The sequence below is a fragment of the Bacillus rossius genome, chromosome 7 (assembly GCF_032445375.1).
Source record: "Bacillus rossius redtenbacheri isolate Brsri chromosome 7, Brsri_v3, whole genome shotgun sequence".
NCBI classification, from domain to species: Eukaryota; Metazoa; Arthropoda; class Insecta; order Phasmatodea; family Bacillidae; genus Bacillus; species Bacillus rossius.
In genome coordinates this window covers 55115899-55143627 of record NC_086335.1, presented here as the reverse complement: position 1 = coordinate 55143627, position 27729 = coordinate 55115899, and the positions used below count along the sequence as shown (strand labels likewise).

General features: G+C 35.3%; 1 protein-coding gene and 1 long non-coding RNA gene across 6 annotated transcripts in view; one reads left to right on the top strand and one right to left on the bottom strand.

Moving 5' to 3' along the window:
* Positions 1 to 652: 652 nt before the first annotated feature.
* Positions 653 to 6739, bottom strand: LOC134534053 (uncharacterized). The gene is made up of 2 exons (XR_010075436.1): positions 2632 to 6739; positions 653 to 1560 (listed from the first exon to the last, which is right to left on the bottom strand). It is a non-coding gene; the product is annotated as an uncharacterized LOC134534053 (long non-coding RNA).
* Positions 6740 to 21158: 14419 nt separating this feature from the next.
* Positions 21159 to 27729, top strand: part of LOC134534052 (ankyrin repeat and KH domain-containing protein 1) — a 125165-nt gene continuing 118594 nt past the window's right edge. For all 5 annotated transcript variants that reach the window (XM_063372023.1, XM_063372022.1, XM_063372020.1 and 2 more), the window contains exon 1: positions 21159 to 21503. In XM_063372023.1, coding sequence (XP_063228093.1) covers positions 21297 to 21503 — 207 coding nt within the window. In that variant the 5' untranslated portion in view covers positions 21159 to 21296. The remainder of the gene's footprint in view (positions 21504 to 27729) is intronic.

Below are 27729 nucleotides of genomic sequence, written 5' to 3'. Positions count from 1 at the left end.
AAACGACTCCGGGACTCATACCAAGTATTGGCCGAATATCAGCCATGTATCAAATGAAAGCTGTAACATTTCTTAACAAAATATACTAATCATAATATTTGTCTGGGCCGACACTTTTAATGCCGACGGACAGCAACAAGATCGCGCGCCCAGTTATCCTTGCAGGCAATAAATTTACCCGCCCATTACAGGCCCTGAAAAAACCATTTTATTTCTCCGTTTAAAACTGAAATATAAAAATCCAACTACAAGGTCCTAAACGCAAGATATGGCGCTTTGTATTTAACTTAAATAATTGGTATTTATTCTAGTGTATAGGGTTTGCCCTGAGACACGCCTAGGTCCTACCTTAAATTGGCCCCTTTCCCACACACTTTAGCTTAGTTTAATTTAAGTTAGGAAAACATTTCAATTGTCATTCGAGTCAGGCTTTTCAGGGGGGTTTCTCCACGCTCCTGACTGGCTTTAGACACACGTAGAAAAGGGATGATAGTCGAAGTTCTGTCATTTATACTCGATCCTAAAACCGGACGATTCGACGGCCGGCCTGGAAATAACTTCTCATACACTCCATAGTTCACACATTTTTTAAGCATATTACCATGGTGTTCGCAATAATTGGGGTTAATTGTTTCAAAATAAAACAATAATATACCATGTCATGCACTTTTTTAATACACAGTATTTGAATAAATTTTCCCTAACACATAAACCATACACGCTGACGTCATGAGTTTTTCAAGGTAACCTAATTTGGTACGTCTCTGGAGTTATACTTAATTTATAACCCATTTGCAAGAAGTCAAATGAATCGGAAACACATTGTCGAATAAAATTATTAAGTATTAATTATTATATCTGTGACATCTTAATTATGTTACTTAGATACAGTGTGCTATCTGTACAAGAGTAAAATTTAACATTAGAGGTATGACAATTCATAATATTGTAAGTTTAATTGTACTTTTTTAATAACTACCAAAATACATACAAATTATGCAGATTTTCCTAGTTATATCCACTAAGAACACGGATATTTAATCATATAGGTAATTCATTTATTATTTATAGGGGAGACATTGAAGCAAACATTTTCTTTCAATTATTATACATATATGTGTAAGTATGCATGTGTATATATATATAAAGTCCACATTCGGCATTATCAATATGTATGTAATTGGGAAATTCATACATTGGAAGAATTTTTATAACTTGCAGGGTTATGCGGGATTGTGTAAAAAAATATGTACCTAACAATGAAAGGTGAGTATGTTAACATTTTCTAAATGAGACTCAAAGATAAAGTTACGACACATTTTAAATTTACCTTTTTTGATTCAGGACCGTAGCTTATCAACTGTTCTGGTTCAGAAACTATCTTAATTATTACAAAGTACATCAGAATCCAGTGACGACCGGTGTATGAGCTGCAGCAGGGGAGTCAGTTTGCAAGCGCACTGACATTCACGACAAGCTTGATTCACCAATGCCCACAATGTCACAGAGGAGCCAGCGATTATCAACCAGTCGCAGCCACGCAGTGCGACGCTGCGTCTACTGGAAACAATTCTGAAGAGTTGGAATCTGCTGCATTCATTCGCTAGTCACCACAATAACAATACATTAGAATAATGTTGTTTATATACTATTGAGACCTTGCATGTGATGGTAACGGGCCAGCATCTCGTTACCTGTATTTAAGGGGCGAGAACATATCAATTAGTTCTGGAAAAAAAATTCCCAAGAATTATTAAAATAAAGTACATGAAAGATGCTGTTAATTGTACACCATACAAAGTACATGCTGCATTTCAACAAATGTGCTTGCATGGTTAACGTAACGTTATATCAATGAGTAAATAGAAAATTTTATTCGAAATTTAGTCATTAGCCAACCCCAAGTGTGAAAGATATTCAAGCAATTATTTGCAATGTTGCAAATATGTTTTAAAATGGTGCAATTTATGGCTTACTTTTTCAATTTTTCTTTGTAATGAAACAAGAAACAACTTGCAACGTCACAAAAGGCTCGCTCAGGAAGGAGGGTGCAACCTCTCTTTGGAACGATCCTCTTGTTCAATGTCAAATGAGCTACTTGTCACTTGCATTTGTTATTTTCCTAGTGTTAACTAAGAGGTTTCTTATATTTCAATGGTGGTATACACCACAACACTTTATATTTGTTCGGTACATTCGTATAAGGGAAACTGTAATTACATAATCCAGAGAACATAACATCACTTGGAAACCACACGTACTAAGTGTAAGGTTCTATCATATAGTTAAACAAGTTTGGCTGGCAACAAACACAACAAATTATAATCGGCATTAAACGCAACATTCCCAGTCCATTGACCATAGTTCGAGTGCTTATAGAAGTTCTATATGAAACCAAATAAAAATAATTCTGTAATACTACTGTTATTATTCTCAAATGTATAGAAATATGGTTGTTCCTTCTTGTAATGGTACAGAACACAAAGGTTTACAGAAATATTGTGTCACTTAACAAACATTTGTATATTTACATATGAACCCCTAATTCGGTTCCAATTACAATTTATCTTAATCTGTTTTAGCACAATATTGAGCTTAAAATTTCTTATCCTAATTACACTTCTCAACTACCTATGCGGAAATCGGATCAAATTGTTTTCTAATAAATAAAAAATCGAATAAATAGATACTTCAGCCTACATAACACCATACAGTTTCTGCGAGAATATTTATTACGTACTCATAACACTTAAGAAAATGTTACACAAATCATTGCTTGATATTCATTCGTTCTTCTGTTCTGTCAACTGTGAACATAACGGGTGAATCATCGTGAAGTTATATATGTATCCTTTTGCGCACCTTTCTCTTTCACTGGCTAGCAATTTGTGACGTCACTCTGGAGATATTTTGCTAAAGTAGGCTATGTATACGGAAATATACGTTAATCTGAGTTTTACATTTTGTTAGAACGGCGGTTATCAACAAATGATGATTCTAATGGCAAATTTATTTCCATTCAAGTAAATAAATTAAGAAATTAGATACCTATAACTAATTTTATTGCCTCATTTATTACAAAATAAGTTTTTTTCTGTATTTTGTTTTGTCTCCGCCCAATTTAGGTTTCGAATGGACGAAAGCTACGATATCATTTAATTTTGACAATCTTTTTTTATATAGCCTGAAGTGATTTTATTATTTATTTCAGTGTAATACATTCACAACACAAGTTTGGCTAAATAATGTTAAACTTTTGTAGCAGTGACACCAGTTAACTGTTGTTTGCCACAACCGTAATAAATTATTTTGTGCACTATATATTGTGTACTATATATTGTACTAACAAAATACTAGGCAGGAAAATAATAACGCGGTAGTTTAGATACGGAAAAAAAATCATTTCGCTGGTTAGTACAACCTCATCCGAAAAAAAAAGCATTTATTTCAAAAATCAAGATTATATAATTAAAAATATGTCACTCTTGTAATATTAATATTGATTATTTAAAAATGTTGCATGGTTATTAATCGTTTCACAAAGCTTAAATATTTAAATTTTTCAAAAATTCGTACTTTTTATTCTGCAGTTTTAAATGCAAAATCTGCCACTCCTCTTCCCGGAACTTACCTAACACAATCTTTACTTCTCTACCTGCAGATTGTTATCCCTATTTCAAGTAATGCTAATTTTCTAGAGAAGGTTCTCCATTAAGAACATTTAATGGTTTTTTGAATAACACCTATCCCGAAGAACGCCGTTAAGTATTTTTAATGTGGCTAACGTAACTTACCCAAACATTTACACCAATATACAGTATTTTAAATGAATATTGTATACAACCAATCATTCAAATAATTGAACAGTGTTCGAAATTAAATTACCTTATCCCTCCAGCCATTCACACGATTAAACAATGTTTTAAATTAAGCTAACAAAACTTAACCAACCATCCAAATGACTTAAAAGTATTTTAAAAGTAGCTAACGTAATACAAAATACAAAACAAATGGTAAAATACCGGTAATCTACCTCAATTATCTCAACAACTATTAGCAGAATCATCACACATAATTAAAGAATCTCAAAAAACATTTATAAGAATTTTATGTAAATATTTTCATAAGTGCTTAAACTATGAAAAATTGCCAAAATAAATAGCCAAACAATAAAGCACGAATATCAAAAATTTGAATTTATATTTCGCCGTTTTTTGTTAGTTCTATCAACATAACATGACATCAATTAATAATATAATTAAATGAAAATATTTGGTTTGCGTTTACAACCGAAAATTTGGGACACGTTACAATTGTTCCGAAGTTAATGCAAGTTATTTTAATAACGCAAGTAAGCGTATCAGATATATTAATTCATGTAACAATATGAGCTAAATTTATTTTCTAAATGAAACGTATAAACATTAATACTAATAGTTCAGTTTATAATAAACTTGCATCTGTATGTATCCTACATAAAAATTTGTGACAAGGTTATAATTCAGAAATTCATTAAAAAATAAAACACTTATTGAAATGCTGTGCCTTTGTTTAAATAAACTTTACTCAGCTGTCAAAGTTGAGGCCTACACAAACAAAAAAATCATTTTCTCAAGATCAGTTGCTATAAAAACTTATTTTGACCATTCATATAACCCTACCTCCCTTACTTCGTGCAATAATCTTTGCTAAAATTAGTCTTTGTTTGCACAATAACACTCAGTTCTGACACGTTATAGTTTTAAAAGAGATGGTTATTTATTATTTAATTCATTTTTGTTGTTTTAGTGTTATTTGGGTAACTATATTACACACAGTCTAGCAGTTTGTCAATTCATATCATCAAACTACCATTCAAACCCGCGCTCGTCGGCAGTATCACCAACGAAAAGTATGCGCGCAGAACGTGAAAATATTCGTCCGCGGATCGGGCAGGCCTGTACACTTAGGCCATTCGATTTTTCGCAGTAATCACTTGACAGTGCACCAACTCATACGCCTCACTGAAGAGATAACAAGCGCCTTCAACGTAAAAGATTATGTAGTTGCGACGTTTTTAGACGTAGAAAAAGCCTTCGACAGAGTTTATCACGCGGGGCTAATCTATACAAACTATATCAAACTAATTTCCTGGTCTGCTATACCAAGCTAGTCGCGTCCTACCTAGAAGACAGAACGTTTTCAGTATCAACTTAAAGAACTATGTCTGACATCAAACAAATAAGAGCAGGCGTACCACAGGGCAGTATTCTAGGCCCTGTTCTATTTAACATATATAGCCTTCTAGAGATTTGCCACGCCCCGAACACCGCCTAGTGAAGTTAGGCTGCTATGTGCTATGCAAACGACACGTTTCTGTATAGCAGATCATACACACTTCACCTAGCCACTACCAGACTGCATTAGCTTAGATTAAATTAGGCTAGGAAAAAAAACGGATGCATTAGCTGTGTGCTAGCAATGGTGTACGACCTGGCTTAGCAAAGTGAACACAACGATGTCCGAAGCTATTGTGTTTACTCGCGGAAATCTTCCACCTGTAGAACACAGGCCATAAATACGTTTGTTTGGCGAACAAATTCCACACAAGGACGTCGTAAAATATCTAGGCGTCCACATGGACAGGAAGCTTCTCTGGCACCATCATATAGATGCCTAGAGAATTCAAACTGAGGTTAGACTAAGCTCACTATATCCAGTAATGAGCAGGCGATGTGGAGGCACAGTAACGAACGGTTTACTGTGCTCTACAAAACACTGATTCACCCTATTATTACGTACGCAGCCCCAGTCTGGGCAACCACTGCGAAAACACATTTATTAAAGCTGCAGCGAATTCAGAATAAATGTATTCGAATAGCTACAGACGCTCCAATGTATTACCCTACAGAAGCCTTGCATTGTGAAACGGACACGGAAACTTTGCAAGACTTTTACATTCGAACCCCAGAAACATTTTACGATAAATGCGTAAATAGTTAAAACCCACATGCTGTATCGCTCGGAAATTTTGATCCGGACGTAAGACAAAAATATAAGCGGCCGAAATCGCTCCTTGCCCACCGGCCGCCATAGTCGCGCGTGATTGGCCGCGCAGACTGCCGGCCAATGCGCGCGGAGCGAAAAAGCACAGTTCTTGCAATCCTAAGCTGGCAGCTCATAGTATTAAGTATTATTAAGTATAATATGGTTCTAATTGACATACAACGCCCAACACCGACGTAGCCCTCCCTGTAGGTCCTTCCGTGTAGGCGAAAAATACTGTCGTGTTTCGGCCCAGCAGGGCTCGAATTATCGTCTGATTTTCCACTTTTTTGGTCTCCTGAGACCTTGAATGGCGAAGCGCCCAAGAATAATCCCATACACATGTACACATTCATACTGATATTTCTAGTTTAAGAATGTGTGCTGGCTGGCATCATGGCGGGAACACGGACCAAACAGTCCAAGCTCACCACCTTCGCTTAGTAGTGCTTTTTTACTCTGTCCAACTCTTCTTCCAGAACAACCCTTCTGTTCCCGTAACCAACCTGCTTGTTAATTAATACATTAATTTTGCATCCAGCATGAATGAACCCAGGGTTTTCCCTCTGTCAATAGAGGCTTCACCTGGGCCCACCTTATCTAGTGTTAGTCTAGAGTAGTCAGTGAGGGGAGTTTGTCATGGCACTAATGGTGGCCATGGCTGACCAATTCCCTCCTAGCACATGATGCATGCGACCTCTCCTGCATGGCTAACCCCTGCATGATTAGAGCGTATAGACTTCGGCCTGAGACGGACCTAGGTCTCTCCCTAACCCAGACCCCTCCCAAATACATTTGGTTTTAGTTAGGTTAAGAAAAAAAAGGAAACGCACAAAGCATCTAAGTAATCCATAAAACTTCTTTTACTCTTAGCAGTATTTATACTTATTTCACTTAAAAATTTTAATTTTGTCATCACATGTATTCACCAAAATAAAGAAAATAATTATTTCCTCATTAATGGAGCACTATGATCCAATTGTATCTGTAGGAGACTTTAGGGATAATACTTTAGAAAAACAATGAAACTACATATTTTGATTATCATGTATGAATAAAATGTTAGGTATCTGTTACATAACAACACTGATTGACAGCATTTTGACTCATACTCTAGCTCCTATTTTTAGAGTTAAAAGTTATTTTATCTAATTATCGTTAGCTTTAATTGCAATAGCAAAGTTAAGTCTTCGAATAGGCAGCAATAGAAGTTTTCCCGTTTTCAAATAGAATAACAGTGAACTATCGCAATGGCAGAAAATGTTTTATACACCTGAACCACGTCCTTAAGGATGGCACCTTGGCGCTACGACTCTCGTCTTACCAGCAACAAAGCGTGTTGCATGTTTTGTTCTCACCACGTGGAACAATACCAAGTTGTCATAAATAAGAGCACAACGCTTTGGTAGTGTAACGTTTTACACGCAACTTTTTGTCAAATTTGTATTATTATAATATTCTCGTTCCTTTCCCATTATCGACTTGAAAAATCGGCTTCCACTGATCTTCTCAGGGCCGACGATACAACAGCGACTTCCGCCGAATTGTCCGCGAGTTGGTATTCACTATATTCCCAACAAAGAGCTCCTGTATTGGAAACCTCCAGGGCGTGACTGACTGCCTCTACGCCCTCCCCGCAGGCACACAGCCCGGGCGGGCGCCCCGGCTCCAGAGTGCCTGCAGCTGTCGCCCCCGGTTCTTGTTGCGAGGCGAGCACCCCGAGTCGTCCACGAAACAAAGCTTTCAATCTGTGAAAAATTTGCCCAAAGCTGAATTTTTGCACAGTGGTAGAGCCTACTATGCTTAATAACATACCGAAAGTTTACTGCTGTAGACCTTGTACGTATCACCGAAAACGTGCAGTTAAGTCCTAGATGGCAGCGACTTACAGCAGTTCATTAAAATGATTCGCGTATACGCAGTTATTAACGTAGACTCTCCGTAAATGCATCCAAATAATCTAGAAACACCATTTTACACATTTATGTTAAAACATTTTCAAAATGTTAATACTAAAGGTACGATATTAATCGATGAAGTAATAAGAAGTGTCTTTTATTCACAACGAAAGAATTAAAAACACGATTAACATAAAGATATATGGTCCGCCGTAATAATCACTTTTACAAACGTTGTTGCATATTTTTAAAGCTTTAAAATGGTATATTGGTTAATTCTCTGACTCAATTGACCGGGCCTCTGAAAGGTTCCGAGCGTCGTAGTGTGTATCCTACCGTGTGGGTACTTAAGTCGCTCGGGTTGGAACAAATTTTGGTCTTAGGAAACAAAGTTTTTTAACATATGGAAAATTACATAAAACCTGAAATTTTGTACAGCAGCAGTATCAATATTTCTTAGTAACATATCAAAAGTTTACCGCTGCAAACCCTGTGCGTTGTACCAAAATCGTGCAGTTAAGGCCTAAGTTACAATTTCTTGCATTGACCCACAAAAATAAATTTTGTAAATGCAATTTCTATAGTATAATCTCATAATGAAGCCCAAAATGTTCTAGGAACTTAACTTCAATTGTTAAAAACAAACACATTTATAAAGATTAAATATATTTTCATTAAATAGGTAGTAGATTTCATTTCACTCCTTCTTTGTATCAATACAAAATAGTGATAATTCAATAAAATTGATTCAATTTTATTCATAAAAGTATGCAATCATTTCATCAATATTTTGTTATGACGTCACGTTAAACTATCGTCCATAAACCGACTTTACAGACAACCAATTTTTTTTTTTAATTTAAGAAAATAAAAATACAATTACATAAACATGAAAGGCCCCACGTAAAATTCATTTAAACCAACGAAGTTGCATATTTTTTAAGCTTTAACAAATGGTATATTGCTTAAGAGTGTGACTCCATTGATCTGCCCGCTGGCGCTGAAGCGTTCCGAGCGGCGTAATGTGTAGGCCTATTCTACTGCGGGAGGTGCTGAAGTCACTTGGGCTGCGGTGAATTTAGCTCTTAGGAAACTAACACTTTTAATATAAAAAAAACATAAACGCTGAATTTATTTAGTAGAGTTAGAATCAACGTTCTGTAGTAACATATCAACAGTTTATCGCCCCATACCTTGTGCATCACTCAGAAAACTAGCGGTTATGTCCTAAATCTTAGCTCCTTGTTGCGCTCTACAAATATGAATTCTACAAACGTTTTTATTATTGTATCTTCTCAGTTATCAAATAAAATTAGTTTTCAAAATCTTTTATACTTTTGAAAGTTTAGAAGTGTGTGTGTGTGTGTGTGTATATATATATATATATATATATATATATATATATATATATATATATATATATATATTAATTCCTGCGATTTTGTAAAAAAAAAAACATTTCGCAAAATTTTGTTGATACAACTTTCTTATTTTGCATTATATTTTTTACAAAATCGCAGGAATTAATATATATATATAATGCAAAATAAGAAAGTTGTATCAACAAAATTTTGCGAAATGTTTTTTTTTTTTTACAAAATCGCAGGAATTAATATATATATATATAAACTACAGGAACTTGAAAGTCTTTTAAATTAAGTTTCTTGATATTTATTAGTTTTTAAATGGTATATATTTAGTTGTCTACAATAACCTATTGGGTCGCTAGAGCCGTTAGAGCGTCGCAATGTGTACTGCTCTAGGCTTCATGCTAAAGTCGTTTGTGTTGGAGTGTTTTAGTCACAGGCAACAAAGATATTAAAAATAAAGATAAAAATCGCTAGTAAATTCCTCCAATTAACTAATGTAAGTAGATGCAAAAGTTTATTTGATTTTATTACAATACATCAGAATGAAAATATTTACCTAAGATAAAAACCACAAACCTTTATGGGCGCTATGAAAACTGTAAATGTTTTGTTTCTAATAGACCATGAAGCCTGGATAAAAAATAGATTACGTTACTGAAGTAATAGAATAAGACAATAACTATCATATATTTATTTGTTGATTAGTATTGGTATTAATTTTAAATTCTTTACTTAGTTTTTCTAATCTGGTTTTTCAGTCTTTACTAAAGCATTTTTTTTTAAGTTTACGAACTGAAAACATGCTCTCAAATATTGATATTGTGCCTCATCTCCAATGTGACGTCATGCGTCCGATGCCTAGAGTTATTACTTTAAAGTTCATTAGTGTTTCGATTTTCCCATTTCAAACAGATTTAGTCAAATAAAAAATAAAAGCTTAAATCGTTCTTTATGAGAAGGAAAGCTTTCCCAATTTTTTTTAGATATTTGTATACATAATTGTTAAACTTGGTATTTTTGGGTGTTCCTGTTGACAAGTTCTAACAAAATTGTTTATTGCAACTTTATGGAGCCATCATAACTTAAGAAAAAATATTAGATTATTATCTTATTTGCGATAATTTAAATGATTTTTTGTTAAATCGAATAAACGTAACATATCTGCAGCAATCCCTAAACTAAATCTTCGGAACTTTGAAACTTGGCCATGAAGGTCGCGTGCAACGCTCGTCGCGCCGGCTTGCTGCGACCAAAGCACCGCCGCAGGACGGCACACACGCCGACCCTTGTTTTGTATGTAAATCATACTTTTATTTCAATGAATGTTTAAAAAAAAACATAATCAATAACGTTATGGACTTTGTTTCAACTTTTTATTCAACATTGAATTTTTTTAACGTGATCGTGTTGAATAGTGTTTCTGGATTATTTTTATGCACTTACAGAGAGTCTACGTTATTAACTGCGTAAACGGGAATCATTTTAATGGACTGCTGTAAGACTCTAACTTCTAGGACTTAACTGCACGTTTTCGGTGATACGCATAAGGTCTACAACGGTAAACTTCAGGTATGTTATTAAGCATAGTCAACTCTAACAATTGGCAGAAATTCAGCTATGGACAAATTTATCACAGATTTGTGATTCTTTTTGTATTTCCTAGACAAGGGCCTGGGCAAGGCGACACACCCCGCGCATGCCGTGAGTAAACGCTACGGTTCCCGCATCAACTCCCCTTCGGTGAACTGCACGCCTTAGGTGATTCCCAAAGGACGCAGGGCACTCCCGGCCGACAGCACGCGCGAGCGAAGCTAGCGAATGTACGCCCGACGACAAGAAGGCTATAGGGATGTTAGCTTCCCGGGTGTAGCCAAGTCGGGTGACTATAAGTTTATAGATGAGTTGACACTTTTATAGCCTGAGCGTCTTAGCAGAAAGGAAACCTTTCTTTATACTTTGAAAGGTCGGGTCGTTGCGCTCGTCATAAACCCTTGGAGCAGCTCCACAACACGTCCTCTTCCGATGGCAGCGCAGATTGAAAATTTTCCACCCCTTGCAGTATATGTAAGACATATCAAAAACTTATATACAATAATTAAGTATGCAATAAATAATAAAATCTATAATAGTGGTTCAAATATAATGAAATAAATAAAAATATCAACATATTTGTCGGGTGAAGCTATTGCCTGCAAGGAAAACAGGGCGTAAGAACTTGTTGAGGACCGTCGGCATTAAAAGTGTCGGCCCAGTAAAAAATTATGATAGGAATATTTTGTTAAGAAAGATTTCAGCATTCATTTGATACATGGCTGATGTTCGACCAATACTTGCTATCAGTCCTAGACTCGTTATCATATAATGCCAGTTTTTGAAATATGTACCTTGTTAGACCTTAAATATATAAAAAAATACTGTTAAGAATACTAATTTAATTAGTTAAATAACAAGCCTTACACATTTAGTTTAGGATCCCGTAGTTGGAATTTTTTATTTCAGTTTCTGAACGGAGAAAAAAATGGTTTTTTCAGGTCCTGTAATGGGCGGGTGAAGCTATTGCCTGCAAGTAAAACTGGGCGCGCGATCTTGTTGCTGTCCGTCGGCATTAAAACTGTCGGCCCAGACAAAAATTCTGAACAGTATATTTTGTTAAGTAAGGTGACAACTTTCATTTGGTATATGGCTGATGTTCGGCCAATACTTGGTATGAGTCCTGGAGTCGTTTTAATATAATGCAAGTTTTTGAAATATGTACTTTGTTTTACCTTAAATAACTTTAAATAATGTTTTTAAAAATACAAATTTTTTAATTTAAATAAAAAGCCTCACATCTTGTGTTTAGGACCTCGTTGTTGGATTTTATTTTTCACATTTTAACAGAGAAGTAAAATGGTTTTTTCAAGGCCTGTAATGGGCGGGTGAAGCTATTGCCTGCAAGTAAAACTGGGCGCGCGATATTGTTGCTGTCCGTCGGCATTAAAAGTGTCGGCCCAGACAAAAATTCTGAACAGTATATTTTGTTAAGTAAGGTGACAGCTTTCAGTTGGTATATGGCTGATGTTCGGCCAATACATGGTATGAGTCCTGGAGTCGTTATAATATAATGCCATTTTCTGAAATATGAACTTTGTTTGACCTTAAATAATTTTAAAAAATGTTTTTAAATTACAAATTTTTTAGGTTAAATAAAAAGCCTTATATCTTGTGCTTAGGACCTCGTTGTTGAATTTTCATATTTCACTTTTTAATGGAGAAGTAAAATGGTTTTTTCAAGGCCTGTAATGGGCGGGTGAAGCTATTGCCTGCAAGTGAAACTGGGCGCGCGATCTTGTTGCTGTCCGTCGGCATTAAAAGTGTCGGCCCAGACTAAAATTCTGATGAGTATATTTTGTTAAGTAAGGTGACAGCTTTCATTTGGTATATGGCTGATGTTCGGCCAATACTTGGTATGAGTACTGGAGTAGTTTTAATATAATGCAAGTTTTTGAAATATGTACCTTTTTTGACCTTAAATAATTTTAATAATACTATTAACAAATACTAAGTTTTTAAATTAAATACAAAGCGCCATATCTTGCGTTTAGGACCTTGTAGGTGGATTTTTATATTTCAGTTTAAAACAGAGAAATAAAATGGTTTTTTCAGGTCCTGTAATGGGCGCGTGAAGCTATTGCCTGCAAGTAAAACTGGGCGCGCGATCTTGTTGCTGTCCGTCGGCATTAAAAGTGTCGGCCCAGACAAAAATTCTGAACAGTATATTTTGTTAAGTAAGGTGATAGCTTTTATTTGGTATATGGCTGATGTTCGGCCAATACTTGGTATGAGTCCTGGAGTCGTTTTAATATAATGCAAGTTTTTGAAATATGTACTTTGTTTTACCTTAAATAACTTTAAATAATGTTTTTAAAAATACAAATTTTTTAGTTTAAATAAAAAGCCTCACATCTTGTGTTTAGGACCTCGTTGTTGGATTTTCATTTTTCACATTTTAACAGAGAAGTAAAATGGTTTTTTCAAGGCCTGTAATGGGCGGGTGAAGCTATTGCCTGCAAGTAAAACAGGGCGCGCGATCTTGTTGCTGTCCGTCGGCATTAAAAGTGTCGGCCCAGACAAAAATTCTGAACAGTATATTTTGTTAAGTAAGGTGACAGCTTTCAGTTGGTATATGGCTGATGTTCGGCCAATACATGGTATGAGTCCTGGAGTCGTTATAATATAATGCCATTTTCTGAAATATGAACTTTGTTTGACCTTAAATAATTTTAAAAAATGTTTTTAAATTACAAAATTTTTTAGGTTAAATAAAAAGCCTTATATCTTGTGTTTAGGACCTCGTTGTTGAATTTAAATATTTCACTTTTTAACGGAGAAGTAAAATGGTTTTTTCAAGGCCTGTAATGGGCGGGTGAAGCTATTGCCTGCAAGTGAAACTGGGCGCGCGATCTTGTTGCTGTCCGTCGGCATTAAAAGTGTCGGCCCAGACAAAAATTCTGAACAGTATAATTTGTTAAGTAAGGTGACAGCTTTTTTGGTATATGGCTGATGTTCGGCCAATACTTGGTATGAGTCCTGGAGTCGTTTTAATATAATGCAAGTTTTTGAAATATGTACTTTGTTTTACCTTAAATAACTTTAAATAATGTTTTTAAAAATACAAATTTTTTAGTTTGAATAAAAAGCCTCACATCTTGTGTTTAGGACCTCGTTGTTGGATTTTATTTTTCACATTTTAACAGAGAAGTAAAATGGGTTTTTCAAGGCCTGTAATGGGCGGGTGAAGCTATTGCCTGCAAGTAAAACTGGGCGCGCGATCTTGTTGCTGTCCGTCGGCATTTAAAGTGTCGGCCCAGACAAAAATTCTGAACAGTATATTTTGTTAAGTAAGGTGACAGCTTTCAGTTGGTATATGGCTGATGTTCGGCCAATACATGGAATGAGTCCTGGAGTCGTTATAATATAATGCCATTTTCTGAAATATCTACTTTGTTTGACCTTAAATAATTTTAAAAAATGTTTTTAAATTACAAATTTTTTAGGTTAAATAAAAAGCCTTATATCTTGTGTTTAGGACCTCGTTGTTGAATTTTCATATTTCACTTTTTAACGGAGAAGTAAAATGGTTTTTTCAAGGCCTGTAATGGGCGGGTGAAGCTATTGCCTGCAAGTGAAACTGGGCGCGCGATCTTGTTGCTGTCCGTCGGCATTAAAAGTGTCGGCCCAGACAAAAATTCTGAACAGTATATTTTGTTAAGTAAGGTGACAGCTTTCATTTGGTATATGGCTGATGTTCGGCCAATACTTGGTATGAGTCCTGGAGTCGTTTTAATATAATGCAAGTTTTTGAAATATGTACTTTGTTTTACCTTAAATAACTTTAAATAATGTTTTTAAAAATACAAATTTTTTAGTTTAAATAAAAAGCCTCACATCTTGTGTTTAGGACCTCGTTGTTGGATTTTATTTTTCACATTTTAACAGAGAAGTAAAATGGTTTTTTCAAGGCCTGTAATGGGTGGGTGAAGCTATTGCCTGAAAGTAAAACTGGGCGCGCGATCTTGTTGCTGTCCGTCGGCATTAAAAGTGTCGGCCCAGACAAAAATTCTGAACAGTATATTTTGTTAAGTAAGGTGACAGCTTTCAGTTGGTATATGGCTGATGTTCGGCCAATACATGGTATGAGTCCTGGAGTCGTTATAATATAATGCCATTTTCTGAAATATGAACTTTGTTTGACCTTAAATAATTTTAAAAAATGTTTTTAAATTACAAATTTTTTAGGTTAAATAAAAAGCCTTATATCTTGTGTTTAGGACCTCGTTGTTGAATTTTCATATTTCACTTTTTAACGGAGAAGTAAAATGGTTTTTTCAAGGCCTGTAATGGGCGGGTGAAGCTATTGCCTGCAAGTGAAACTGGGCGCGCGATCTTGTTGCTGTCCGTCGGCATTAAAAGTGTCGGCCCAGACAAAAATTCTGAACAGTATATTTTGTTAAGTAAGGTGACAGCTTTCATTTGGTATATGGCTGATGTTCGGCCAATACTTGGTATGAGTCCTGGAGTCGTTTTAATATAATGCAAGTTTTTGAAATATGTACTTTGTTTTACCTTAAATAACTTTATATAATGTTTTTAAAAATACAAATTTTTTAGTTTAAATAAAAAGCCTCACATCTTGTGTTTAGGACCTCGTTGTTGGATTTTATTTTTCACATTTTAACAGAGAAGTAAAATGGTTTTTTCAAGGCCTGTAATGGGCGGGTGAAGCTATTGCCTGCAAGTAAAACTGGGCGCGCGATATTGTTGCTGTCCGTCGGCATTAAAAGTGTCGGCCCAGACAAAAATTCTGAACAGTATATTTTGTTAAGTAAGGTGACAGCTTTCAGTTGGTATATGGCTGATGTTCGGCCAATACATGGTATGAGTCCTGGAGTCGTTATAATATAATGCCATTTTCTGAAATATGAACTTTGTTTGACCTTAAATAATTTTAAAAAATGTTTTTAAATTACAAATTTTTTAGGTTAAATAAAAAGCCTTATATCTTGTGCTTAGGACCTCGTTGTTGAATTTTCATATTTCACTTTTTAACGGAGAAGTAAAATGGTTTTTTCAAGGCCTGTAATGGGCGGGTGAAACTATTGCCTGCAAGTGAAACTGGGGGCGCGATCTTGTTGCTGTCCGTCGGCATTAAAAGTGTCGGCCCAGACTAAAATTCTGATGAGTATATTTTGTTAAGTAAGGTGACAGCTTTCATTTGGTACATGGCTGATGTTCGGCCAATACATTGTATGAGTCCTGGAGACGTTTAAATATAAAGAAATTTGTAAAATATATGGGCTGTGTTTATCTTGATATTTCAACAATTTAAGTTTTTTATTGTTTAAAACTTTTTTTGTTAATATTATGGTTCATATATGTTGTTATGTTGTATATTTCATACATTTTTCTTTCTTTTATATGCTTTTATTTTCGTTAAATTATGTTAAAAAAGTGATGTTTTCAGCGTGTGTAGTAGAATTCCCTCCCATACAGTATGGCGCCATGTTTTGCTGTTGCTGTCCAGCGCATTTACTTGACCACGGTATCATTTGCTTGGTATGTCATATCAACTTAGTAAAGCTCGCGGCGGTCTGCAAACTAACAGCGCTAGTTATAGTGATTAAAGTTATAAAATGATATTCCTAATTAAATCTCAATTTTCCCTTATTACTATTTTTTTATTCGTTTAAATGCGAGTTAAATGTCTTATCTGTAACAATGGCTTAAATTGTTTCCCTATTAGTTAGTTAAGTTGAAGTGGTAAGAGAGAAGCCCCGCTCTTGTATTGTGCCTGCCTGTAATTAAGGTTACGGCTTAAAACCGGTAAGTTAAATAGTTTGTATACCTACCTAACTAACCAGAAAAAATTAAAAAAAATGACAAGCTGCACTACTAGGATAAAGTAGATTTAGAATTTTATAAAAAAAGGGCCCGAGTCATGGATCGCCGATTTGGCGTAAGGCTTAATAGGCATTCTGCCACTGGAATACATTTCCGAAACTAACACATCTGTGAATTGTTTATAGAAACACAGGGTAAGAATGAACAAAAAGTTCAGCCACTCTCCGTAGGATAGCTCTTCGTCGCATGTCAATGAGCATGTGTTATTTTCGGGCGGCTAAGGTCAGGTAATGGGTCTCTAGTCTCTCCAGCTCCAGTGATAGGTGATGCAAATGCTCCACTAAACTTTCCAAATACAGAATCACATCGTCCAGGTAAGGTAATACAAAACTCCTAATATACCATTTGAGCAATGTGGACCACCATAAATATATGCCATCCGCCGCGGTCTCGTGTTCGAGGTCGGGCACAGGTCCTAGCGGGGTGGCTGGCTTTCTTAGAGATTTCTGTTCCGGGAGGGCGCCAGGCTAGCTCGGTGTCTAACCGTGTGATGGTCGTGGGTTCGTTGCCCCAGCGTGGCCCGCTAGAACCATCGGCGGTGATGGAATTTGTTTCCTGATTAGGTTGGGTTGTTTAGGTTAATTTACATACACTGTTCTACGGGTCGACGTTTTATTGTTCACGATTTACACTGGTTCGTTACATTGGGCGCGAGGTCTACTCGGCGGTACATGACTGCCAATGAGGCGTCGGAACACGTAGAAGTTTTGATTACACTATTATTACAATTACACTTGACAAAACGGCACTCTGTGGTGCTTTTACGTACACGATTACACTGCACACGTTATCTGAGAGGGACACCTGCGTGCCTCTACGTGGGTTTACTTATTAAGTCCTCACGCCAGACGAAGTTGAGGGAGAGCATTCGATTAGCATCGGCTAATCTCGTAATCGGTGAATTGCGACGCGCGGGCCCACCTGTGTGGACTGCGGCTCGCTACTAAATTAAAAACACGTTTAAGCTTGGATGTAGCCTGTGCCTGTGCACTGGGCGATTAACTAAAGTTCTGGGGTGGCGGGAGACGGCCCGTACCGTATACTGCACGGCCCCACGTAATGCTTTGTGTGGGGCGTGTTAAATTGACGCGGCTGGGTTAGGCCCTACACCGGAAAAGGACCGGGCGCACACGGGGAGTATTTAAAAAAAGGTTTTGGTTGTGACTATGATTACCAGATGGACGTTCGGTGAAACAAAGAGATGCTGGCTCCCCGTGGGACGTGCGTCCGTCCCGGTCCGCGAGTCGCGCTGTACTGGCGTCTGGCCCTGGCGCGAGGGGAGGGGTGGGCTCCCTGTCCCGCCAGAGTTTCTAAAGTTCCGTTATTCGTAAAAATCTATATAATTAACTAAATTTAATTGGCTCTAAATTCACATAATAAAACATAATGATTAATTTAATATCTATATATGGTTTAGAAATGACATTTACTAAGTTCGTCTAAAATAAGTTTGAATATTAGAGTCAAGCTGGAGACTGTCTGTTTCTTGATAACTACTCCAGTGGCGAATGATAATGCTAATTTGGGGCGGTTTGCGTTACGTCACACGTTTCAGTACTGAATTTAGGCTGAAGGCCGCAAGGGTTGCACTCACAGCTGTTTTAGTAGAAAGCTACACGTGAGTGACCTGGGCACTCCTACGTCGCACTCTATTAATTAGGGGCTTTTGTTTGTTTCTGATCACTTTATTATTGTGTGGGGAATTTTGTAGGCACGGGGAGTGCGTTGCATGCGTAATTAAAATGGTTCGCTATTCTCTACCTTGGGCTGCGGTCCGCTCACTTGACTCAGGTGGGCCATGGCTAGGGGTGCTTTCCGTTAGCGGAGCCGAGTACTGGCGGGTGCAGGTCGAGCTTTGGGGTGGCCTTCGGCCGTACGATGTCATATAAACGTGGCTGGTGCACACTTGAGCACGAAGTGCATAGCACAGAATTGGAAGCATCTTCCAACAGTGACTGTAAATGTGGTTTTACCCAGTCTTTTCGGCAGATCGGCACCTGCCAAAAGCAGGAGCGAAGATTCCTTGTTGTAAAAATCCGAGCATTACCCATGCCTGCTAAGGCTTCTTCTAGACTAATTTGTGAGTGGGGTGAGCTTAATGTCACATTGTTCAGTAGCTGGAAGTCAACACAAAGCATTGTCCTATTGTTTAAGCTTTGAAAACCCTAGAGGAGGGCTCAATTACGCCAACACTTAACATTTATTGCACCTGTTCCCATATGATTTTCTGTTCTCAGAAGCCATAGTCTCTGAGGTATTTATATCTTGTCTGACACGCAGACAGGCTTCCAGTGTTAAAAACCAGCCGACTTTGGAAATTTTTTAAATTAAGGACAGAGTTGAAACTGGAGGGGAGTATCAGCTGTGCACTGCGAGAGAGAGGTGGTATTGAACGGCCAGGCGCGAGATTGTACGCACATATGTCCCGCGGCTCGAGGAAACATTGTGATATTATCGAGTGTTTTAAATTAACTATGCAAAACACGAATGAATTGGCAATTGTGAGCAATGATTACCTTGCATGCTGTGTTACTGGAATAAATACGTACACGGTGGATTCCGTGTGTGTACAATCTTTGGCGAGAACTTCAAGCCGGCCGAGGGTCGGTCAATAGCATGTGTCTTGAGAGGGCACTTGTTGCTTGGGGTGGACTATTTTGAAAGTTGCGGAACACAAGTAAGTGAGAATCGGAGTCCTCTCTTTTCGACATGTGTACCTCTGAAGAAGTCTGGCTTCCAATGGAAACACGCTTTAAATTGGAGTTACGCAAGTTGTTTGTTTGCAATTTTTAAAATATGTCATTGTAAATCCATATACTGGTCGGATATTACCCCCTTTAGACTGTAAATTGCGTGGTGCACATTATCTCACAAAAGTTGAAGAAAATAATTGTGATGAGAATTAACGATTTCATGGAAGATAAGCTAAAATGAATTTTGATGAAAAATGAAAGATTTTCTAAAAAAATAACAAAAAATAATAATGAAACTGACATACGTAGTAATTATAATGGAAAAAGCTAATTGTATACCCAATTTTGCACAATACTTTGTTTAACTAGAAGGAAGTTAATAAATGTTCCAGTAGGTATATTTATTAAAGAAAAATCATATTTTCTTTACTGTTATTTTTATTATATAACTACTATGTTTAATTGCTTGCTTCTTAAAGAAGATGCCGAAGATGATCACTGAATTACTTGTTAGGCCATTTAGGATGGCTGCAGTAACTGAGTCTCTCTGGTGGAATGGAGTTGCGGATGCAGTCGGAGTCACTTGATGATTGCATGTGGTATGTGGAGCACCGGCGTCGCTCCCTTTGCCCCCCAACAGACTATGTCAACTTAGCGGCTCTGGTGGACCTGGAAGCAAGCCGCTAAGGGGATGTGTACCTGCCTAATTTCTCCAAATATGAGAGCTGGCTGTACAGCTTGCACGACCGCTACAGGAGAAGGCTTCCTTGACCTGGACTGACCATCAAGTGCTTTATAAAGTGATAGTGCAATTTGCTTACAAAGGCTTGGTCACCACTTACTTTTACAGTAGAAAACCATAGTTTCTGTTGGGAATGATTCATCTCTAACCATTAGCCGAGAACTCGCCAAACTATTAATTTCAGATCTTTACAAAATTTCAGAATGAAATATACAAAATATTTCTATTTATATAAAGTCCAGGTGCTCTTGCCATTGTGCTAACAGATTACGAGATGAATAATATTTGGTGAATAATTTTTTTGTGAATGGGATGTTTGTCTGTGGGGGGAGGCGAGGTAAAATGGGTGCATGGAAAGTGTAGGAGGAGAAAAAGTTTTAATATGAGGCATCACTATTACTCCTCCGAAGATTGAACAGTTCAGATCAATCGATAAACTTACTCGGGGTTTCGTCGTTTTGCCTAATAGATTATTTCAGGGGAACAAAAAGGAAAGCAGGTTATACCATAAGTTTTAGTTGTATTAACTTCCAGCTAGGCACAGTTATCTTTTTAATGTTCAGATGACAGAAGTTTTTTTAAATATATTTTTTTGTATTGCGAACTAATAAGTTATTCTTTATGAAGATCGCATAATGAACACAATTTTTGCTCCAATATTGAATACTTATATGAAGCATTATAATAACAGTTAATCTAATGTTTTACGAATGCAGAAGACAAAAATTGGAGATTTATGAATTTTGATGTCATAGGATATTTTGTTTTTTATTTTTATTATTTTGTACAAAGTAAATAAATTATTTTCTTATGCTTTTGTATTGTAAAGGTCAAAAATATTTTTTTTAATCAATTAATAAGTTAAAAAAGGGATTTTAAAAATGTATTTCTTTTTGTTTAATATAAAGTCAGTGTTTCTGTTAATATTTTTAAGTAATGACTGTACTAGTCAGAGACAGCCGTAGCGTTTAAAGCATCCGGAAACCTTTCCATAGTAGACATGGCGGTTGTTAACTTGCGTGAATGACGGTAATTGTAACAGAAATATTGGCAGGAAATAGTAAATGTGATACATTATTTAAGTTAAACAGTGCAGTTTGATGTTATTTAAGGTTCAGGAAAGCTAAAAATGCAGAATGTAGCACAAGGATCTACTTCAGATAACCAAAAACTTGAAATAGTGAACGTTCACCACGATATAGATATAAGGAAATTGACGACTCCCATATTATCTTCCAACTCGAGCCCTACCAAGTCTGAAACAGAGACCTACTCGGAGTTGCAGCCAAGATTTATGACCGATTCATCAGAAAGCGAGGAGGAGGACGTTTCTGAGGTAATTAGTTGCATTGACAAGCATTGTAAGTGTGAATATGAGTGTCTTCCATAACTGCAACGTTTCAATGAACTTCGAGAGACATCTTGTGCCGTAGCCTTTGCGTGCACAATAGAAAATTTTTAGTATTTTATGGTTTTTAACGAATGAGTAATGTTTTTTGTTGTTATTCGTTGCTCAACGATGTAATCTTTCATTTGCATGCACATTTGCTTGGCCTTCGTGAATAGCGTTCTTGAATATCGGCTGTATACGCATCTTTCAAAAATCAATTCAGTAATCCATGGTTAAAAAGGTTATTTAGATAATTTTTCATAAAAACTTTACCTTTTTAAATGTGTATTATTTTGCACCATAATCGTATAATTTCTTTAGTGTGTCTATAATATTAAAAAAAAAACGTAATGCCGTTTTCATCGTGTTTCTTATGTAATGTGTTTATTACGCTATTTTGACATTTGTTTTTAATATTTTTTTTTTACAATATATATATTAAACGTTTAGGTTTGTTTAATACTAGTATTTAGTTATTGTGGCATTTGATACATGTTGAGGTTACTTCTGTACAATACCATGACTATCTAGTCAATCATTAAGGGGTGAATTTGCTTAGTATAGTCATATTTTGTTTTTTGGCTTATGGTTAACTACATATAACAATGCATTTTAACTATGTGTACCTATAATATTGATAAGCTAATGATTATTCTTCTTGTAAAGTTTTACTATCATACAAAGTTACCCGTGTTCGAAATCCCTAAAAAGATAGGATATTTTGGTTTTGTTAAATTTATGTTGAATAGTTTTGCATTAATTGAGCGGTGTGTTTTATTGAGCAAACAGTTTAGTCACCTGAGTAACTGTTGACGCGGTTGGTTTTGAAATATTTCTCATTATGACTATTTAATTTTTTTTCAAATATAATAAAACATTGGGCCAAGCAATTAAAGTAACAAGAAACATCTTAGCATGAAATAGTGAGTAGAGGGGAGGAGGGGGGGGGGGGGGTTATTTTAAGAGAGAAAAAATAAATAAAGTAATAAACACAAAGAACAAACTGCTTTGCTGCTAGATTTTATTAGACACATACTTTACTGTGGAAGTGTTGTGTGATTATTTAATAAATACATTAACAAGATGATTAGGAAAGCACAAACAATAGATTTTCCATAAAAAATGTACAACCTTTTTATTATGTCATAAATATTTCCAAGCAAAATAATAAACAAGCTTTTCTTTTAAAACTTGTCTTCAAAAATATCAAATACCAGATCTATCTTTGCAAAAATAAAAACTTTTTCTGACATAAAAGAAACAGCTGAAGTTGATATTTAACAACAAAACTACTCCATCCATGATGATAAATGATATTGCTTAAATAGGCAAACATAAAATAATTCTTTAAAAAAATTAGAAATAATATAAATTAATCATAGTTAGCAGATTTTTACATCATGAAACTTGTATTTAAAAATAATTATATATATTTTTAATATCTAACTGAAATTAAGTACGACCCAGATTTGGTTGACAGGTGTCTTGAAGTTTGCAAAGAAGAGAATTTACATTGAAACACTGGACCCATATAAAAGTTAATGGAACATATTATTTGAAGGTCAGAAACATAATTTATCCTTTTTCGAAGATGAATATCAGTATATCTCCCTAAAGGTAAATATTTTTAAGTGAAATGTTGATTAGGTAGGGTATTCTACATTAATAATATGTAAATTTTTATTTAAATATTTTAATTAAATAAATTATTACTTTTAACACCTTTCCACTTGAGTTATTATTAAACTTGTTTGTCAAAAGCCACTACTCTAGAAAGTTACCACTTTTTTTTTTAATTGTACATGCAGTACTGGTTTATACTAAGCCAGCATTTTTTCCCCTTTTTTTATGTTGAGCAGTTACTTAGTAGGTACCCATTTCACACCAGTACAAGTTTTTAACTAAATAGTAAAACTTAACAAGTTTGTTACAATTGGTTCACAATAGCACTCTTATAAACTTGTAATGACAAGTGAATTTTCTCAAATTTACAAGTTATTTATGTACGCTACCTAAAAATTATTGTCAGTATAGCTAATAAATATGTATTGGGTAGGTTCTCGTCGTCTACCTACTATTAATTTCCTACCTACCTGAAAAGGTACAAGTTTAGCTACTATTAATTCTCCTAGAATGATATTGTGTTTTATTTTTTTCCCCAATAGTGTTAAAAAAAATGACTATAATTGTAAACAAATTTATGCTGCAATAAAACAAGTGTTGCCATTACATTAATTAAATGATGTTGCCAAATTGTGTTCGTTACAAAGATACCAATTACTTACTCGTCTCAGAAGTCAGCCTTGTTAGTGACAAGTTTAGACAATCTATGTAAAAGGCCTGTCTTGAACAACTCGTTATTTTGTGTTTTTTTTTCTTACACTAAAGAAATGGGCCCCAGGTACTGGAAAAAAATACCACTGCAGGGGCATTCCATGCCAGATCATCCAGGGGTGTCCACCTCACCATCTCAGATTTGGATGAAATTTGGTACATGGTTTCTTCAGACAAATATAAGAACCTGTATTTTTCGTTTTTGGGATATTGGCTCTAGTTCGAAATTTGGTGGATTTCAAATATTACTCGTAAAATATAATTAAATGCTTAGAAGTACATGCAATTTATGTTAGAATAGGAAAAAATGAATAACCAAAAATTGTAAACATCAGTTCATTAATCCTATTATAACTTTTTTTCTATTAATCGTTGTAATCTTGGACTTGGTACCATTAGAAAGAGCACAACATTTTCTACAAAATGGTGAAATAAAATTTGTGGATATTTATTTACCTTCTTTATGAAAGCAAGTTCTTTGTGAAAGAAGTGATTAGATTATTATAAATCAGTTTTAAGTTTACAAAATAATTTGTACATGTAAAAGCAAATATGTAGTAAATTTTTTACTGCAAATATTTAATAATGATTTAGGTTTGTTGAAAATGTACACTTAATGTACTGTAGGCCTATATATGAAAAAAAAAAGAAGAAGAAGAAAATGTTTGAAGATAAGTTATGGATCAATTAATGTTTGGTCACTCAATCAGTTTGCATAATATTTCATCTTCTTGTTTAAATGTAGATGATGTAATTTAGCATCATCTAAATGTTTACTGTAGGGTGATCATAGAAGATATTAGTCTATTAGTCACAGGTTGTCCAGTGTGTGGGAGTCTTAAGAGCTACTATTTTTTTGTGTACTTCAAAAAGTTGTATGGAAATGTTTAATCTATTACTATTGATGTTTGAGTGTTGACATTTAGCTAATTTTATTTATTTTTGTTAAGTTATTTACTTTGTATTTTCTGACCGAAGTGGGTTAAACCGACAGTTTGTTTACAATTTGCAATGGCTACCAGTTTATGTGAAAAGTGTAATGCAGGTCTTTTTATTGATTCTGTGTGTCATATAAATACATACACGGACAAGAAGATAATTCTTAATATTGCTGAACTTCATGATGAAGAACAAGAAATTCTGCTTTGGAGGATAGATGGATTCACACAGCAATAAAATTGAAGTAGGGCCTATATGTTCACACCACTATACATCACTCATTAAATATTACGGGGAAGCTTCAGAAGATGAAATGCAGTCTGAAGGAGTACTGATGAAGACTTAACTGAAGAGCCGGTTATTAAGAGGAATGCAAGTGACTTGAATTTCTAATCAGTCAGATGAAAGAAAAATTGAAATATGCAACATCCATGAGGGAGAGAAAAGCACCTAATACTCTGCAATCTTAGGAACTACACAGATCTTAGAGAGAAATTTCCTTGTGATAAAGTAGACTTTTCTAAATTCTGTGAGCTATGGCCAATATGGTGTGTCACAGTTGGTCAGCCAGGTACACATTCGGCCTGTGTTTGCACAATACACCAGAATACAATCCTTCTTTTAAGTGCTATGGATATTAGAAAAATTAAAGTTAAAGGACTGTATCAATTTACTGGTATGTGATAGTGAAAAATGTGATTGCATGTTAAGAATATGTCCTAACTGTCTAAATTCTGAAAAAGTGCATTAATACGTAAGAAACATTTTTACAGACTTTGAGGATGAAGATGAAATTCAGTTCTCACAATTTTTTATCTACTGATCGCAGCCATTTACAAAACGTTGGTCCTTCCTTTATGTGAGTTTATTGATCTGCTTTTGAAGAAGCTGGCGGCTTTAATACCACGCTCATTCGTCTCTAAATAGCAGTCAAACTATGTGAAACAGAGGAAAGAAAACATTCAGCCAAATGAAATACTAGTTTTCATGGACTTTGCAGAAAACTATTCTTTTGTTTTCTTAGACGAAATGCAGTCATCATTGGGTGCGACTGCTGGCACAATACATCCAGTTATTATTTACTTCAGAAAGAATGGAGAAATATGTAATAATATGTCTTTTTTCTTTATCTCAGATTACCTAAACCATGATTTTCTTTGTTGTATATGAGGTTCAAAGAAAATTGAGCTTACTTCATCATTTAGAATTCTTTAACATTAATCAAGTGGAGTATATCACAGATAGTAGTGCAGCACTATATAAGAATTTTACAAGTTTGGTCAACCTCTGCTATCACTTGGAAGATTTTGATTTAAAAGCTTCTTGGACCTTTCATGCAACAAGTCATGGTAAAACAGCTTGTGATGGTGTTGGAGGATGTGTTAAAAGGGACAGTAAAAAGATAAAATTTTGACAACTGAGTAGATGTTTAAATTTTGCAATGAATACTTTACAAAAATTAAGTTTCAGCTGATCAATACTAAAATTAAGTTTCAGCTGATCAAAGATGATGATGATCATGCTGTGGAAGAAAAGCTTAACAAATGTTTCTCAGAGTTCACAACTGTGCCTGGAACAAGGTTCTTGCACTATTTCATCCCACTATCTAAAACTATAATAGAAGCTGTGTCATAAATTATTCTGTTTTATACATTTTCTGAAAGTCACTACATAGGATAAGACTGGATCACTATTAAAAAAAAAATTGTGTAACATTTTGCTTAAAAACCCCTTTTGGGTCATTCTGTTTTTTGCATAACCAGGAATATGTATAATTTTAATAAAACAAGCAAAAAAAATCGAAAGAAAATAATATTTGTGGAGAGTTACCATGGACAATTGTTCTAAACAAAAGATGAGTGGCATTTCTCAACCTTTTTTTACTGTGAAAGTACTAGTGTGTGGTTGCTTGAAAGCTGTTCTTAAAAAAAACCACTCGTACTTATTGTAAATATTAACCCTTGAACAACTGAATGTTTTTTTTAGAATGGATCAATTTAAAAACTATGCTTATATGGAAAATCATGTAAATGGACTACCGAAACCTTTAAGATAATTTCAGAACTGCTTTCAGTGATAGTTACACAAAAACTTCATAGGTAAGTTGTTCTAGGTTGTAGTAACAAATCAACGTTATGAACTAGAATCTATGATACACCAAATTTCATCATGAAAGGTTGTACACATCTATCTACTGAGAAATTCTTCTCCCATATTTAATTATTATCTATTATCAAAATACATTTGAATAACCGTGGGCTTTTCTCAAAAATGTATGCGAAAAAATCATCCAAAAGCAACTAGGTAACTTGTAATTTGAAAGACGTTACAATCTTTCAAACAGTCTACGTGGTTTTCTTTAAGGAAGAATAACTGTGAAGTTTGCTGGAGGCAGGGAGTTGGCTGAAGCAGCGGAAGGAGACAGTGCTGATGCCTGCCACGGGAGGAGGTTCAGGACAAACCCTGCAAGCTACGGGCCAGCGAGCCTAACAGCTAGTGTAGAGACCGATGGCCAGATACGTAGTGGGTGAAATAGATACATTGGGTTGGATTGAAGATAGGCAACATCACTTTCAGAGGAATTTTTCTTGTGATAGATTGATGGCCGGGTCACCGATGATATGGCAGGGAAATAGTTTTACGTCGTGGCTTTTCGGTAATTGGTAATAAAATTCCGAAATTTTTTTTATATACATAATAAAGGCGTTTGTTCCTCTATTTACCCTGTAAACAGCATTAATTCCTACTGGTTTCTGAGAAATTTCCGTTTGTAGGTCATATTATGTAGCCTATGGAGTGAAGCGCTGTCACCATGTTGTGCTTTAATTATGTTGCCGATGCTGTGGTTTTCCATATGTAAGAACGTGTTTATTTTGCATTTGCGTTCTTTTGGGTACAA